A 14,883-nucleotide genomic window follows, 5' to 3' on the forward strand; every position below is an offset into this window, starting at 1 on the left:
TGCTGTCGCCAACGCGCATTTCGCGTAAGGACCACGAAGATAAGATTAAAGAGATTAGGGCTCGTGCGGACGCTTACAGTCAGTCTTCTTTCCTTCGCTCTATTTGCGAGTTGAACAAAAAAGGAATAGACTAGTTGTGGTGCAGGGTGCCTCCGCCACGCATCATACAGTAACTTGCGGAGTATGTATGTAGACGCAGAACTGTAACCACTGCAATGGGTATTGCTGCAGCGTCAACCCTGTTTGACTCAAACTGTGTGATGAACTGTTAACAGCCCATCACGGGAGCTACATATAATTCCTCAGAGGAACTTTTTTGGCAGTATGTAGTCAAGTTAGAAAAATAATTAACAATGTCGACTTATGAGAAGTGATACAGAAATTGTATTAATCAGAAGCATAATTGAAAACAAAATCTGACAAAAAATACTCACGAGGCATGAAACAGGCGGAGCCAGCTTCCTTCCTCCTCTTTCCCCCTGCATAAGCGAAATTCCTCTATGTATAAGGAAATTTCGAGAAACAGTGATTTTCAGTACCAGCTTGAGCTTTCTTTTAAACGATTAGCCGTGTCACGTTCCTCTGCTAGAAGCCTCACTTGAAATTCGCTATTTACGACGATTGTGATAGCTACGAGAGCAGCAACACGTGTGAGGTGTGTTGGAACGTGACTCTTTGATGAATGCAGTGGACTTAGCGACTAATTATATCTGTTAAAGTACTGGCCCTCGAACAGGATGAGGCGCCGTGAGCAGTGGGCGAGGTTCACGAACAGGACCACACATTCTCTCTCTTATTTTTTTCCTTATTTGTTATTTCAACTCCCTGCGAGGAAGCGTGTAAGACGTCTGTTAAGCCTAAGTGTTACAAGTTTTACAAAACTGTACAGTATATTGCAAGGCGACAAATTTGCTTTTTAAAACACAGATAATAATTTGGCGAATTTTTGGCAAATACCGACGACTTACATAATGTTTGCAGCATACAGAGATCATGACGTTTGTGGTTGGTGCTATGATGTGATGATGGTGCTGGTAATGAATAGAAAAACTAGTTCATGATAGAGATGAAAAGATGTCTGCAGCAATGAAGAAGTACAAGAAGCGTGTAACACTGAACTGGTGGAGGGAGGGGGGATTGAGGGCTGATGGCACGAGACAGAAACGATAGGAAACGTTAGGATACGACTGGTATAGAGTATTTTAGACTACAGTTGACTACATACTGGGAAACAGCAGCGAAAGGGATAGCATACTGTAGGCTAAAGTTGGTTATATATTGAGATGGATTTCAGGGTCGGATAGCGGGAGTTGTTTGAAGTTCTTGCGGGAGGGGATGGACAAGGCATAACGGTGCATGAAAGTTGCAGTATGAGTGTAATGGTGAGGCAGAGCACCTGGACTGAAAGTGAGAAGGTAGGATATATAACGTTGGTACTGGATTTTCGGGTTTGAAGTTTCACTGGGAAGAGAAGAAGTTGTGGGGAACTGGACGAGTCGATGCAGGATGCAAGTTGAAGAAGGCAGGAAAGTGAGGAGAAATGCATATCTTTCGAGGCTTTCAAAGGGTCTGCAAACTTTGGGGTCAACGGAAATCCAGGGAGCGTCGGCATACATTAGGATAGGATGAATGAGGAATTTATTGGTGAGGACGTAGGCGGGAGGATGTAGCCCACTTAATGCGTGGTAGTAGTTTTAATAGGCTTCAGGCTTGATCCCTTTGGCTGCTACAGACGTGCTCTCTGAATTTCGTGCTGAGGGCGGCTTCTCTAAGGACTGTACTGGTCGCCAAATGTTGGTACCTGTGCTGAGAGACGGCTTTTCTGCCTGCATAAAATTTTTATCGTCCGATTTTTCGAAAAATATTAGGTGACAAACTTGCACATCTTACAACTTGATATCTTCACCCGATAAAGAACTGAATTTCTTTTCGTTGTCCGTCATACTTACTGCGCTGCATCAAATTAAGTAAAACATTTCACGGAATTTTAAAGTGTTTGCAAAGATAAAAACGCACTGCATAAACTTTGCGTACGGTTGATTTTAGCTCATATATTACAGTAAATGAAATGTAAATAAGATATTTAAATATTATTTAGTTGAGAGCAGAGTGATGGGCGACCATTCAGGTCCCTGCGCATCGCAAATCATGTGCGATTCAAGGTATCGAAGCTATTTTTTTTTCAAATGATAGCACACAATGAGGCACATATGTTCTGTGATGAATACTCGAAACTTTTTCATTCACCGAGATATGGAAATAATTCGTCAACAGCAGGGAGAGGTCAACGGCTCTGGACTCATACAGACGACCACACCACTGTAGGAAAACCCAAACGGTACGCGTCTACACATCCACAGCACCTGAGGAAATACGTAGCAGGAAAGGCTAAAGCGGGTATATATTGAGACGGATTTCAGGGTTGGGGGCGGGGAGTTGGTTGAAGTTCTCGTGGAATTGATGGACAAGGCAGGTAAGGTGCAGTATGAGGCAGAGCATCTGGATTGAAAATAAGGAGGTAGGATACGTAATACTGGTATTGGATTTTCAGGTCTGAAGCTTCACTAGGTAGAGGAGATGTTGCTGCAACTGTACGAGTCGGTATGGGATGCAAGTTGGAGACGGCAGGAAAGCGAGGAAGAACTCATATCTGTCGAGGATTTCAGGGGACCTGCAAAATTTTGGAGCAGGGAAGATTCAGGAAGCACTGGCATAGGTTAAGATAGGGTGCATGGGGGGTTTATTGGTAAGAATATAGGTAAGGGGATGTAGCACCAATGTATTGCCTGTAGAAGTTTTAATAGGCTTCAGGCTTTATGCTGAATAGTGCTGTGGTCACACGGTCTTTGTTGATTTTGTATTTGGGTACTGCAAATTGTTCGTTTTGTTCCTGAACTGCAATTCGATCGCTTTGGTGTCGATTATTTGTGTTCCTCTCCACGCTGTCAGGGGCTTACTCTAGGCTAGCGCTTAGATGGTGCGCTGGCTGGCAGTCCTCACCCGTGACGCCGGCGATGTCGATGGCCCTGGCGCGCAGCACGCGGCCGAACTCTCCCTCCCCCAGCGTCTTCTCCAGCAGCAGGCGAGAGCGCGGGAACTCCCACTGCGGGTCCACCTGCAGCACAGCCGTCACACCCCGCGACGCCAACTCTTAAACTCGGTTATAGGAAGACACATAATTTGTTGCACTAATTATAAGGTATACTTATTTATACATTGCCGGAAAAATCCTCAAAGACGGTGTTCAGTGACACCACAGTATAATATGTGTGTATTGAGGGGTTGTAGTGTTGACAATTCATTCGTCGCAGTCATCGGTTATCGGAAGGCTCTCAGGGGGCCTACCTGAACACCATCTTTTGGCTAAGTAGGCAGTAACTGTACTGAATTTAGAGGTGAACAGTTTTTGCAACATTGATTCTAGGTTACACTCATGCCCCACCGAGGAGTAAGTACCCCTGTTGGACAGATCCAGCCATTTGAATGGAGTCACTCTGTGGGCCTACGGGAAGGGGGATGGATGTATGGACGGATTGCTCTTCGTGTTGGCTGCAATGTATCGGCGATCTGTTGCTGCCTGTGGAACACTCCCACAACTGTAGGTCAGGTTCTGGACGTCTGCGGCAGCACAGATGCACGTGAAGATCGACGCAGTGTGCGAGCAGCGGTGGCCGACTGAGTATAATCCAGGGACAAATCCGGGCACATGTTGCGCCCATTGTGCCAACAGCGACCGTTGGGAACCGTCTGACTGCAGCTGGATTACGATCACGTGTGCCACTGGCCAGGCTACAACTCACTGTATGACACTGCCAAGTATGGCTACTCTCGTGTCATGAAAGAGTTGACTGGAGAGTGCAACGGTGCTCTGTTGTCTTCAGTGATTAGAGTAGGATCTGTCTGTACGTGAGTGACGGACATACACGTGCATGGCGCAGTACTGGTGAGCTGCTTATGCCAAAGTACATTTACCCATCCCACACACATCCCATCCCAGGTGGTATGTGTGTGAGTGTGTGTGTGTGGGGTGGGGGTGGGGGGGGGGGGAGAGGCATCAGTCACAACTCGCAATTGGTGTGTCTGCAGGGTACTGTAAGCAGTACCCACTACATTGCACAAACTGTTATTCCCGTGGTACTGACATTTCTTTGACAGGAAGGCGAGGCGCTTTTTCATCAGGACAGCGCAAACGGCTGCTGCGACGACATGCACTCTCTGTGATGTAGAACAACTTTACTCTCCAGCAAAATATCCAGATCTCATGTCGATTGTACTCGTTTGGGACATGATGAAGCGGGAACTAGCTCTCCACGGCCTGCAAGGACCACTGCGCATTGCAGTAAAAGGCACGATATGCTTGGGATAATTTGTCGTGGGGTGCCATTCGGCAACTTTACGGTCGTTTTCGTGCGAGAATACACGCTTGCGTTGCGCCAGAGCGGGGATAAACCGTGTATTGGTGAGAAAGTTTGGGTACTCTTTCCTGTGAGGTGTGTTTTTCATTTGGTCTGAATTTGTTATCATATACTCCTACAGTGATGAACTACCTGTCACCTCACTTGTCAATCAAATGACCTTTGTTTTGAGGGTGCTGCATTTTTTCCAACAGAGTATATTTAGAGGCCGGCCGCTGTGGCCGTGCGGTTCTAGGCGCTTCAGTCTGGAACCGCGTGACCGCTACGGTCGCAGATTCGAATCCTGCCTCGGGCATCGATGTGTGTGATGTCCTTAGGTTAGTTAGGTTTAATTAGTTCTAAGTTCTAGGCGACTGATGACCTCAGAAGTTAAGTCGCATAGTGCTCAGAGCCATTTGAACCATTTTTTATACTTGAGTTTCCTAGATAGTAAACATTACAATTTATATGGTATGTGGGCAGTATATAATAATAATAATAATAATAATAATAATAATGGCAATATGTATGGTAATCCATATTTGGAATTTAAGAAATGTCATTTGTATTAGCATAGATACGCAGTGTCTCATCAGTCTTAATGTCTTAACAAGTAAGTGCAAACTCTTTAAAATGTACTCAGGTTTGCACTTTCATCTCACGATATTAAGACTGACACGATACTGTGAATCTATCCGGGCGTGCTGAATAATAATACCTCCCAGTTTTTATGTGAAAATTCTTTAGTATTTCCAAATAAAACAAACGTTATTAACATTCTACATTTTTATTCTTAATGTACACATTGTTACAGCTCTCTGCCGCTAGAGGGCTCCGAATTGTAACGTGTAACATGCCGGCGAGCAATATGCCGGCGTACAATATGCCGGCGTACAATGTAATTACGTCGGTGCATCAGAAACAGCGTGCTGTAATCGAGTTTCGAATTTGATGGTCTCGCCCACAAACGGCGTGCCCACTCCGTCAGTAAGACAGGCGGGTGCTGCGGCATACGCAGCAATTCGATTCCTTGGTTTCACTGTCATCGGCTGCCCTCCATATACTCCCGACCTGACTCATCCGATTTTCATCTGTTTCCAAAACTTAAAGAACACCTTCCAAGACTTCACTTTGATAGTGGACGAGGAGGTGCAAGCAGAAGTGAGGTTGTAACTTCGTCAACAAAACCAAACATTCTACACTGACGGTATCAACAAACTGGTCTCTCATTGGGAGAAATGTGTTCGTCACAGGAGTGATTTCTTTGAGAAATAAATATGTAGACGTGAAGAATAAAGATGCAGAATGTCAGTAACATCAGTTTTATTTAAAAATCTACGTAAGAAATTCGAAGGCTTTACATTTGAGCACGCTCTCTTATATTTGTTAGTCTAGTCAAAATAGGGAAAAAATTCATGTAGTCGCAATTATTTGTATAGTTGTAGGAGATAGTGTCATAAACAACACACTAATAACCCTGACCAATGGAGTTAAAGATCAAGTTTTACGATTTTCTTGAATAACTCGGAAACCGAAGCTTATACCGAAAATGATTTCCTTTTCCAAAATTAAATTGCATTGAACTTCCTACAAAACATGTGGTATTCAATTTTACTGTAGGTCTGATAGTTCCCTCATTGCAGGGAATGGAAATAATCGCAAATTATTAAAAATATTGTTTTAATTGTATAAAAGTGTTTATCTTTAAATGAAGTGGTTAAAAACCAATATTAAATGTGTGACCCACATATAAGTGCAATACAGCCGTATTCCCCCCCCCCCCCCCCCCCCACCCACCCATGAACCATGGACCTTGCCGTTGGTGGGGAGGCTTGCGTGCCTCAACGATACAGATAGCCGTACCGTAGGTGCAACCACAACGCAGCGGTATCTGTTGAGAGGTCAGACAAACATGTGGTTCCTGAAGAGGGGCAGCAGCCTTTTCAGTAGTTGCAGGGGCAACAGTCTGGATGATTGACTGATCTGGCCTTGTAACACTAACCAAAATGGCCTTGCTGTTCTGGTACTGCGAACGGCTGAAAGCAACGGGAAACTACAGCCGTAATTTTTACCGAGGGCATGCAGCTTTATTGTATGATTAAATGATGATGGCGTCCTCTTGGGTAAAATATTCTGGAGGTAAAATAGTCCCCCATTCGGATCTCTGGGCGGGGACTACTCAAGAGGACGTCGTTATCAGGAGAAAGAAAACTGGTGTTCTACGGATCGGAGCGTGGAATATCAGATCCCTTAAACGGGCAGGTAGGTTAGAAAATTTAAAAAGGGAAATGGATAGGTTAAAGTTAGATATAGTGGGAATTAGTGAAGTTCGGTGGCAGGACGAACAAGACTTTTGGTCAGGTGAATACACGGTTATAAATACAAAATCAGATAGGGGTAATGCAGGAGTAGGTTTAATAATGAATAAAGAAATAGGAGTGCGGGTGAGCTACTACAAACAGCATAGTGAACGCTTTATTGTGGCAAGATAGACACGAAGCCCACGCCTACTACAGTAGTACACGTTTATATGTCAACTAGCTCTGCAGATGATGAATAAATTGATGAAATGTATGATGAGATAAAAGAAATTATTCAGGTAGTGAAGGGAGACGAAAATTTAATAGTCATGGGTGACTGGAATTCTAGAGTAGGAAAAGGGAGAGAAGGAAACATAGTAGGTGAATATGGATTGGGGCTACGAAATGAAAGAGGAAGCCGCCTGGTAGAATTTTGCACAGAGCATAACTTAATCGTAGCTAACACTTGGTTCAAGAATCATGGAAGAAGCTTGTATACATGGAAGAACCCTGGAGATACTAAAAGGTATCAGATAGATTATATAATGGTAAGACAGAGATTTAGGAACCAGGTTTTAAATTGTAAGACTTTTCCAGGGGCAGATGTGGATTCCGACCACAATCTATTGGTTATGAACTGTAGATTAAAACTGAAGAAACTGCAAAAAGGTGGGAATTTAAGGAGATGGGACCTGGATGAACTGAAAGAACCAGAGGTTGTACAGAGTTTCAGGGAGAGCATAAAGGAACAATTGACAGGAATGGGGGAAAGAAATACAGTAGAAGAAGAATGGGTAGCTTTGAGGGATGAAATAGTGAAGGCAGCAGAGGATCAAATAGGTAAAAAGACAAGGGCTAGTAGAAACCCTTGGGTAACAGAAGAAATATTGAATTTAATTGATGAAAGGAGAAAATATAAAAATGCAGAAAATGAAGCAGGCAAAAAAGAATACAAACGTCTCATAAATGGGATCGACAGGAAGTGCAAAATGGCTAAGCAGGGATGGCTAGAGGACAAATGTAAGGATGTAGAGACTTATCTCACTAGGGGTAAGATAGATACTGCCTACAGGAAAGTTAAATTGATGAACATCAACAAAAGCAAAACGACGATAATAGAATGTAGTCGAATTAAGTCGGGTGATGCTGAGGGAATTAGATTAGGAGATGAGACACTTAAAATAGTAAAGGAGTTTTGCTATATGGGGAGCAAAATAACTGATGATGGTCGAAGTAGAGAGGATATAAAATGTAGACTGGCAATGGCAAGGAAAGCGTTTCTGAAGAAGAAAAATTTGTTAACATCGAGTATAGAATTAAATGTCAGGAAGTCGTTTCTGAAAGTATTTGTATGGAGTGCAGCCATGTATGGATGTGAAACGTGGACGATAAATAGTTTAGACAAAAAGAGAATAGAAGCTTTCGAAATGTGGTGCTACAGAAGAATGCTGAAGATTGGATGGGTAGATCACATAACTAATGAAGAGGTATTGAATAGAATTGGGGAGAAGAGGAGCTTGTGGCACAACTTGACTAGAAGAAGGGATCGGTTGGTAGGACATGTTCTGAGACATCAAGGGATCACCAATTTAGGGCAGCGTGGAGGGTAAAAATCCTGGAGGGAGGCCAAGAGTTGAATACACTAAGCAGATTCAAAGGGATGTAGGTTGCAGTAGGTACTGGGAGATGAAGAAGCTTGCACAGGATAGGGTAGCATGGAGAGCTGCATGAAATCAGTCTCAGGACTGATGACCACAACAACAACAACAGCCGTATTAAGGGATAGATTGTGTTCTGGGGTGTAACAGGGTGGGGGAGGGAGAGGGATGTGTGTGGTAGAAACTAGAGGGAAGGCTGGTCGCCGGATTGTGTTCACGCAATTCACTCTCCATAGGCTTGCAAACTGAAGACGGAGCAGGTGATTCCCCACTCCATCTACCCTACTACGTCCCAATAAACAACTAAAGGGTGTTTCACAAAGTTACAACGACCCTCCACAGCGTGCCTCATGAGGCCTTTGCGACACAGTGCTTATTTTCCACAAAACGCGTTAGCGCTACATGGAATGCAGATAGGACGCACTAATAACACTAACGCTAGAAACGCGCACGGACTAAATCTACCTAAATCTCTGCACACTGTCCTACGCAGCAAGAGGAGAATTTGATTCTCGTTCACCCCATACACCAGTTCCTCCATTACGAGTGCTGCTCGCTTTTAAATTTACAGACAGACTGTATCCCCCTCCCCCCCCCCCCCTCCCCGCAGCATTTCATGCTCAGTAATCTTATGCGGCGAGAAAACAAAACAACTACACTGGGCACACATGGGTAAAGAGTGGAGTTGTAGATTATTAAATGGGTACTTATTTGCAGTTGCTAAGTGAGCATTTATGTAAAATACACTACTGTAAACAATAGCTGAGATGTGTTTGTTTTGGGAGTGACCTATATAGTGTTGGTGGGAAAGAGATTGGGTTGGTAAATGTGGCACCTTGCCGCTGTCTACCGTTGAAATCGTATTGTTGTCATGTAACGGTGTTATAATCACTTGGCGGAGTATTAATGAATGACTAGAAAGCTGCTGCACTTCACTCATCATTAATTGTGTGACTGGTAGACTGCATATATTTTTCGATTCAGTAATTACTAACACTTATAGTGTGGGATGCACTGAGTGAATCCACTTAACACACATCCACAATGTATCTTCAAAGATGGGTGTGAATATGACTGATGGAATCGGGCTGATCATGTTCAAGTGTGGAGCGGTAATCTACTGTAATGCGCTGGTTGACTTATGATGAAATATCAGAAGTTCTGTAACATCTAATGATCTACTTCTGTTTCAGAGCGAGACAGTTTAAACCTATGTGCCTCTTCAGATGTTGGGAGAGCTGAGGCAGTGGTGATGCATTTGATACTCCTCCTGTTACGAAAAATATTCTAGATACTGATAGTGCAGACATTGAAATCGACATTGTCGAATGCATACCGACAGCATGTTACACTTCGGACAGGCTCTTCAGTGTGGCAGACAGCTCCAGCTGTTGAGCCCACTTAAAAACTCCAAATAAGTAGTCATTTAAAACAATGGAAAATACATCTGTAATATAAACATGACATGTGATCAATGCAGTTATTTTGTGTACTCACACAAGAGAATTGGGCACGAAATATTAATGAAGTATAGTCTGTCTGTAAACTGAAAAGCGAGCAGTGTTCATGACGGTGGGGGGGGGGGGGGGGGGGGGGAGTGGTGAATCTCAGAAGAACACTACAGCTGCTGTACAGGATGAACGAGAATCAGTTTCTTCTCTAGCAGTGTAGAGCAATGTACAGGGAGTTGCGTACATCCAGTACACATGTATTTCTTGTCTTAGTGTTATTAGTAACTCATAAGTGAATTCCGTGTAGTGTCAACGCATTTTATGGGAAATAAACATTGCGTCGCCAGTGAGTCGTAAGACACGCTATGGAAGCTCGGTGTAGCTTTATGAAACGCTCTGTAGTTGCTTCTTGGGACGTAGTGGTGTAGACAAACCTGCTCCTCTCCAGTCTGCAGGTCATTGAAGAGGGAACTGCATGAACACAATCTGGCAACCAACCCTCCCCCGCGCTTCTACCACACACATCCCCTCCCCTCCATCCTGTTAAGCACCTGGAACACAATTTATCCCTTAATAGGGCTCTACTGCACTTCCAAGAGATACACACATGTAATATTTGTTTTTACTCATTTCATTTAAAGATAAATATTAATTTTATGTATTAAAACAAGATTTTCAATAATCTGCAGTTTTTCCATCCCCAGCAACACGAAAAAATTATTAGCCCTACAGAAAAATGAATAGGACCCTTTTTTATGGGACAGTTTCGAAGTGGGAAACATTTTCGCTATAAATCGCGTTTTTCGAGTTATACAAGAAAAACATAAAAAAGTGACATTTAAACGCCCACCTCAACTAGCACCTGATCTATGATATTTCCGAACCGGGGCAAAACCGTGACAGTGGCGCCCATCCCTCCCTCCACCCTCTCCCCCCCTCGAGCGTTTGAGACATGACGTCAAATGTTAAAAAAAATCGATTTTTCCAAAATGTGTTCATTTTCTAGCTCACTTCTTTCCGAACAGTTTGATATATATAACATACATATTAGACTAAATGTAAGACACGTTATCTGGTCTTAAAAGTGTGCCAATGTCCAATGCCACGCCTCTTCACATAGCATTCTTCTGTCGCTTGTCACTGTACTTCGCTCTGTAGAATTCAAACGTGTATATTTTATAATGGATGCCATGAAACCTATATTCAGGACAGTGGAAGTTAAAATGCCCTGTGGTGCCTCTGCTGCTGCTGGTCGGCCGGGGCCGGTATGTCATCCTACCCTCTACCTCCCCTCTTTAAAAAAAACTCACAGTTAATATTGGGTGGGATTATTTATAACCGGGAGAATAAGAACTCTTCAGAAAATTTGCACTCTTTATTGCCTGTTAGCTAATAATTTTCTCTTTTGTGTGACGTAAAATAAAATGTAGGAAACAGTAAACCAGTAAACACAAGAGACAAGCTAGACTGTACACATTCCTTCAATCCTTAGGTCCCAGCATTTTTTTCCTTGCTAATCTTGCTACAGCTTTATACTGCGTGCTTTCCTTTGTGCGAAAGAATGCATTACCTCATCAAAGTCTGCCAGAAGTTTTGCTAAATGAAAAATCAAAATGTCGTTGCCTAATACTGAAAAAGCTTTTATATGAATGGTACCCGAGACTGGTGTGGTTCTCCATTTGATTACATTTATTTTGTCACCGTCTGCTAGATAAGTACGCCTTTCTAATATTGCATACTTGTAACATATACAAAATAAGCGAGACTGTTTTGGCCCAAAAGGACATTTTTACGTACCACATTTACATAAACAACACGACAGAATATAATTTATGAAGTACCAATAGCAAATGCCTATTAGGCCTACTACAAGCAGAAAGTTTTGTCTTAGAAAATAGTTTCACATTTCTCAACCATTAGATCGAAAAGCAATAGTACGAAATTTTTATATAAATTTGGTATCGTCATATTCTCCCATATAATTTGGGGTTTCCTTTCGTTCCTCGTTCTGGCAAACAATCTTGTCATCGCTAATTCTGTAACTATTCTTGACATTGTCAAAACTCATTTTCCAGTTAACTTCACTAACGCGAGTATCACAGGTTCAGTTATCCAGTGTCTATGACTCCGGTTAGGCCTTATTACGTGTTCGTACAATGCGTTTTCCACGCTAGTTCGAGAATAGAACTTAAGTGGCTGCTAACCGGGAACTGTACAACTGGCCCTTAGTAGTGCAGCGATTTGGCAAAAATTTTCAGTCAAAATTTCACTTTCTTGAATACACCGAGAAGATAATACGTAATCTTTCTTACCTGTTATTCCTGTTAGTCGTTTATTTTGAATCTGGTAGTCTGAATCTATGGGTTTCGCTAATAATTGTGACAAGGCTGATCATTCGCGCACCCAGTTAACCACATAAGCAAACAGCAACCGACATTGATTCGTTCTGGTTTATTCAGGTCAGCTCATACAGCCCCATACACTTTTGTCTTCGGAAAAGCTTTTTATTGCTAGATGTGTCGGGTATTCTCGGCAGAGGCATCACACACACAATGCACGAATTCAAAAATCGACTTATGATTCGTTCAGAAATCAACTTATAATGTGTTCAAAAATCTTTAAAGACCAACGGGGATGCATTTCAAAACCATATGAATAATCGATAGACCAATGTGCGCTGGATCCTAAGGGCTTTGTGAAAGAAGACTTTTTCTCACCCCAGTTTGCTCCCCCCCCCCACCACCCCCCACCCCTCCTTCCTAGACCCGGGCCTGACCTCAACGCTCACAATCCATTGGTCAGGATTTTCAGTATGTTGTTCATAGCACTTCTTCCTACTATTGTACAAAAATTAGCGACTACACGAATTTCCCCCCAAAACAACCTTTTTTTGCTCTGCGTTATGTTGGACTGATTCATTTTTGCTGTGTGAGCCGTTAGACGCTGTGTGGCATATTCCCTCACTCACTACCAGTCTGAAGCACGATTTTTGGATGCGTTGCGGGTTGCATAAAACCTATCAGTAGTGGCAGCTGAATCACCTTGTGCAGCCACTTTATTATAGAACCTTTGAAAACGGCGTAACGCTGAAGCGCGTAAGGTGTACCAGAGTCAATAAAAGTTGTGCCACGACTTTGGTGTTGCTGTAGTGCAACTAAATGATGGCGATATCTCAGAAAGCATTTACACAAAATATCTCTAGGGCTGTGATCTCTTTGAACCGAGGCAGAATGTACGGAAGCCGTTACTCCAGTTAGTGCCATTGTCCCGAACACGGATATTGTGCAGAAGATGTGGTAGCGACAGGAAAGTATGTCTCACTCACCGGCGGTCGGGCCTCGTGCGCCAGGAGGCGTGCGTCGTGCTGCGCGGCGCTCTGCACGTAGTCGGAGGCCGTGGTTCCGCCAGCCGCCGCCAGCTTGCGCTCGCGCTGCATCCGGCCGCACCTCCTGCAACACAGACCGTCTCGTCGCTGCGGACATCTCGTAGCCAGTGTTGAAAGTTCCTCAAATAACTCACAGGAATGTAGCAACGCTGCAATGTCCTCGCCAAACCCCGATATTTCGACAGGTGAACATAACTTAATTTTCGAGGCACAAAACGAAAAGAGATCGCTGCGCATGGCAGCTTAAAAATCTCAGTGGGCACGGCAACTGCAATCATGAATCAAAAGGCGGCGTACGCAAAAAGACCAATGTACACAATAAACAACTAACACAACCACGCAACAAAAGATGACCAACGTCAGACGTTATCGATAGTGAAATAATTAACAATATATAACCAAGTACCACTAATTCTGCCCCTCTGCTGTTTGACCAGGGCGAGTAGGATTCCTAGCAGAATTTAAGTAAAAAATTTCTCAATAACATTATCCTAGTAACTGGTAGTGCACGCCAGGATCACTTTATTGTCACATTCCATCAAATGACACGTACCGAGCTAATTTTCTGCAATCGATGAATTGCACGGTTTTGTAAGCGTGTGTGTCGCTTCTGCTCTACACGCCTGTCTTCCAAGGGCCTGATGGCCTGACTGGTATATAACATGCGACAACTGCAAGGGATTCGGTGGACATATGCTTTACACAAACAGAGAACATTCCTTACATTCCCTAAAGGGGCTCTAATCTTGTACACCATCCAATCAAAAATTCCAGGCACTGCTATGAAATGCGGAATAGATCGCCAAATTCTCGAGAGGCTGTTCCACCAGTACGAAAGGAGGCGAAGGAGGTTGGGAATATTGCGCTGTGATCCCAGTTAATTATATACGCCTTGTAACATCCTTCCTTCAACAGCATCCTACTTACGTCACAATCAAGCATGCCTGCTCTCCCATCTTTTACCCCACTGCAGGTGTGCCTCAGGGCTCTGTCCTTTCAACCCTCCCACCCCCCTCCTCCTTTCCATGCTGTACACTGCAGACATTCCCGAATCGCCATCCCTAACATACCTTCTGCAATATGCTGACGACATCTCCTACCTAGTCACTCATAACATCCTTTAACTCTACCATGTCTCCCTCCAACGCCACATGAATCTTCTGGTCGAGTGGCGTAATATATGGAAACTTCAAAGTAAATCTACAAATAACCCAAGCCACCATCTTTGGTCGAACCACTCGGCGTTTCTAAAGTCCACATTTCCACCTCTCCAACCACAACCAACCCATCCCTCTACGACAGTAAAGTATTAGTACTAGCTATCGACAGAATAATAACTTGGAACGCACATCTCCTTATCATCCAACACAAACCACGAATCCGAATAAAACTGCTAAAACTACTAGCAGGCCGCACTGCGATCTACATCCCTGTACCGTTACCCTCCCCTATAAGTCCCTCATCCGCCCCATCATAATAGCCTCGATCTCTGCCCGGCCTAAATTCTAAAACTCCCTTGAAATCCTGGAGAGAGATGCATTCCGCCTCGCCTTCAGCATCCGCCATCTTCCCCAACTCGCATCCCGTTCCAACTCATCCACCTTCCCACACTTTCTTCTCTTCCTCGAGCACGTTCGGACCCGATACACTGATCACAAAACCCAGTTCCAGCACCCAATTTCCCGCCCACTAAAA

General features: G+C 43.7%; 1 protein-coding gene across 1 annotated transcript in view; it reads right to left on the bottom strand.

Moving 5' to 3' along the window:
- The window catches only part of LOC126456249 (proto-oncogene tyrosine-protein kinase receptor Ret-like), a 115,529-nt gene that overhangs the window by 56,793 nt on the left and 43,853 nt on the right, over positions 1-14,883 (bottom strand). Inside the window, exons 6-7 of the mRNA XM_050091999.1 lie at positions 13,129-13,252; positions 3,001-3,115 (exon numbers count right to left, since the gene is read on the bottom strand). Coding sequence (XP_049947956.1) covers positions 3,001-3,115; positions 13,129-13,252 — 239 coding nt within the window. The remainder of the gene's footprint in view (positions 1-3,000; positions 3,116-13,128; positions 13,253-14,883) is intronic.

The sequence above is a fragment of the Schistocerca serialis genome, chromosome 2 (assembly GCF_023864345.2).
Source record: "Schistocerca serialis cubense isolate TAMUIC-IGC-003099 chromosome 2, iqSchSeri2.2, whole genome shotgun sequence".
NCBI classification, from domain to species: domain Eukaryota; kingdom Metazoa; phylum Arthropoda; class Insecta; order Orthoptera; family Acrididae; genus Schistocerca; species Schistocerca serialis.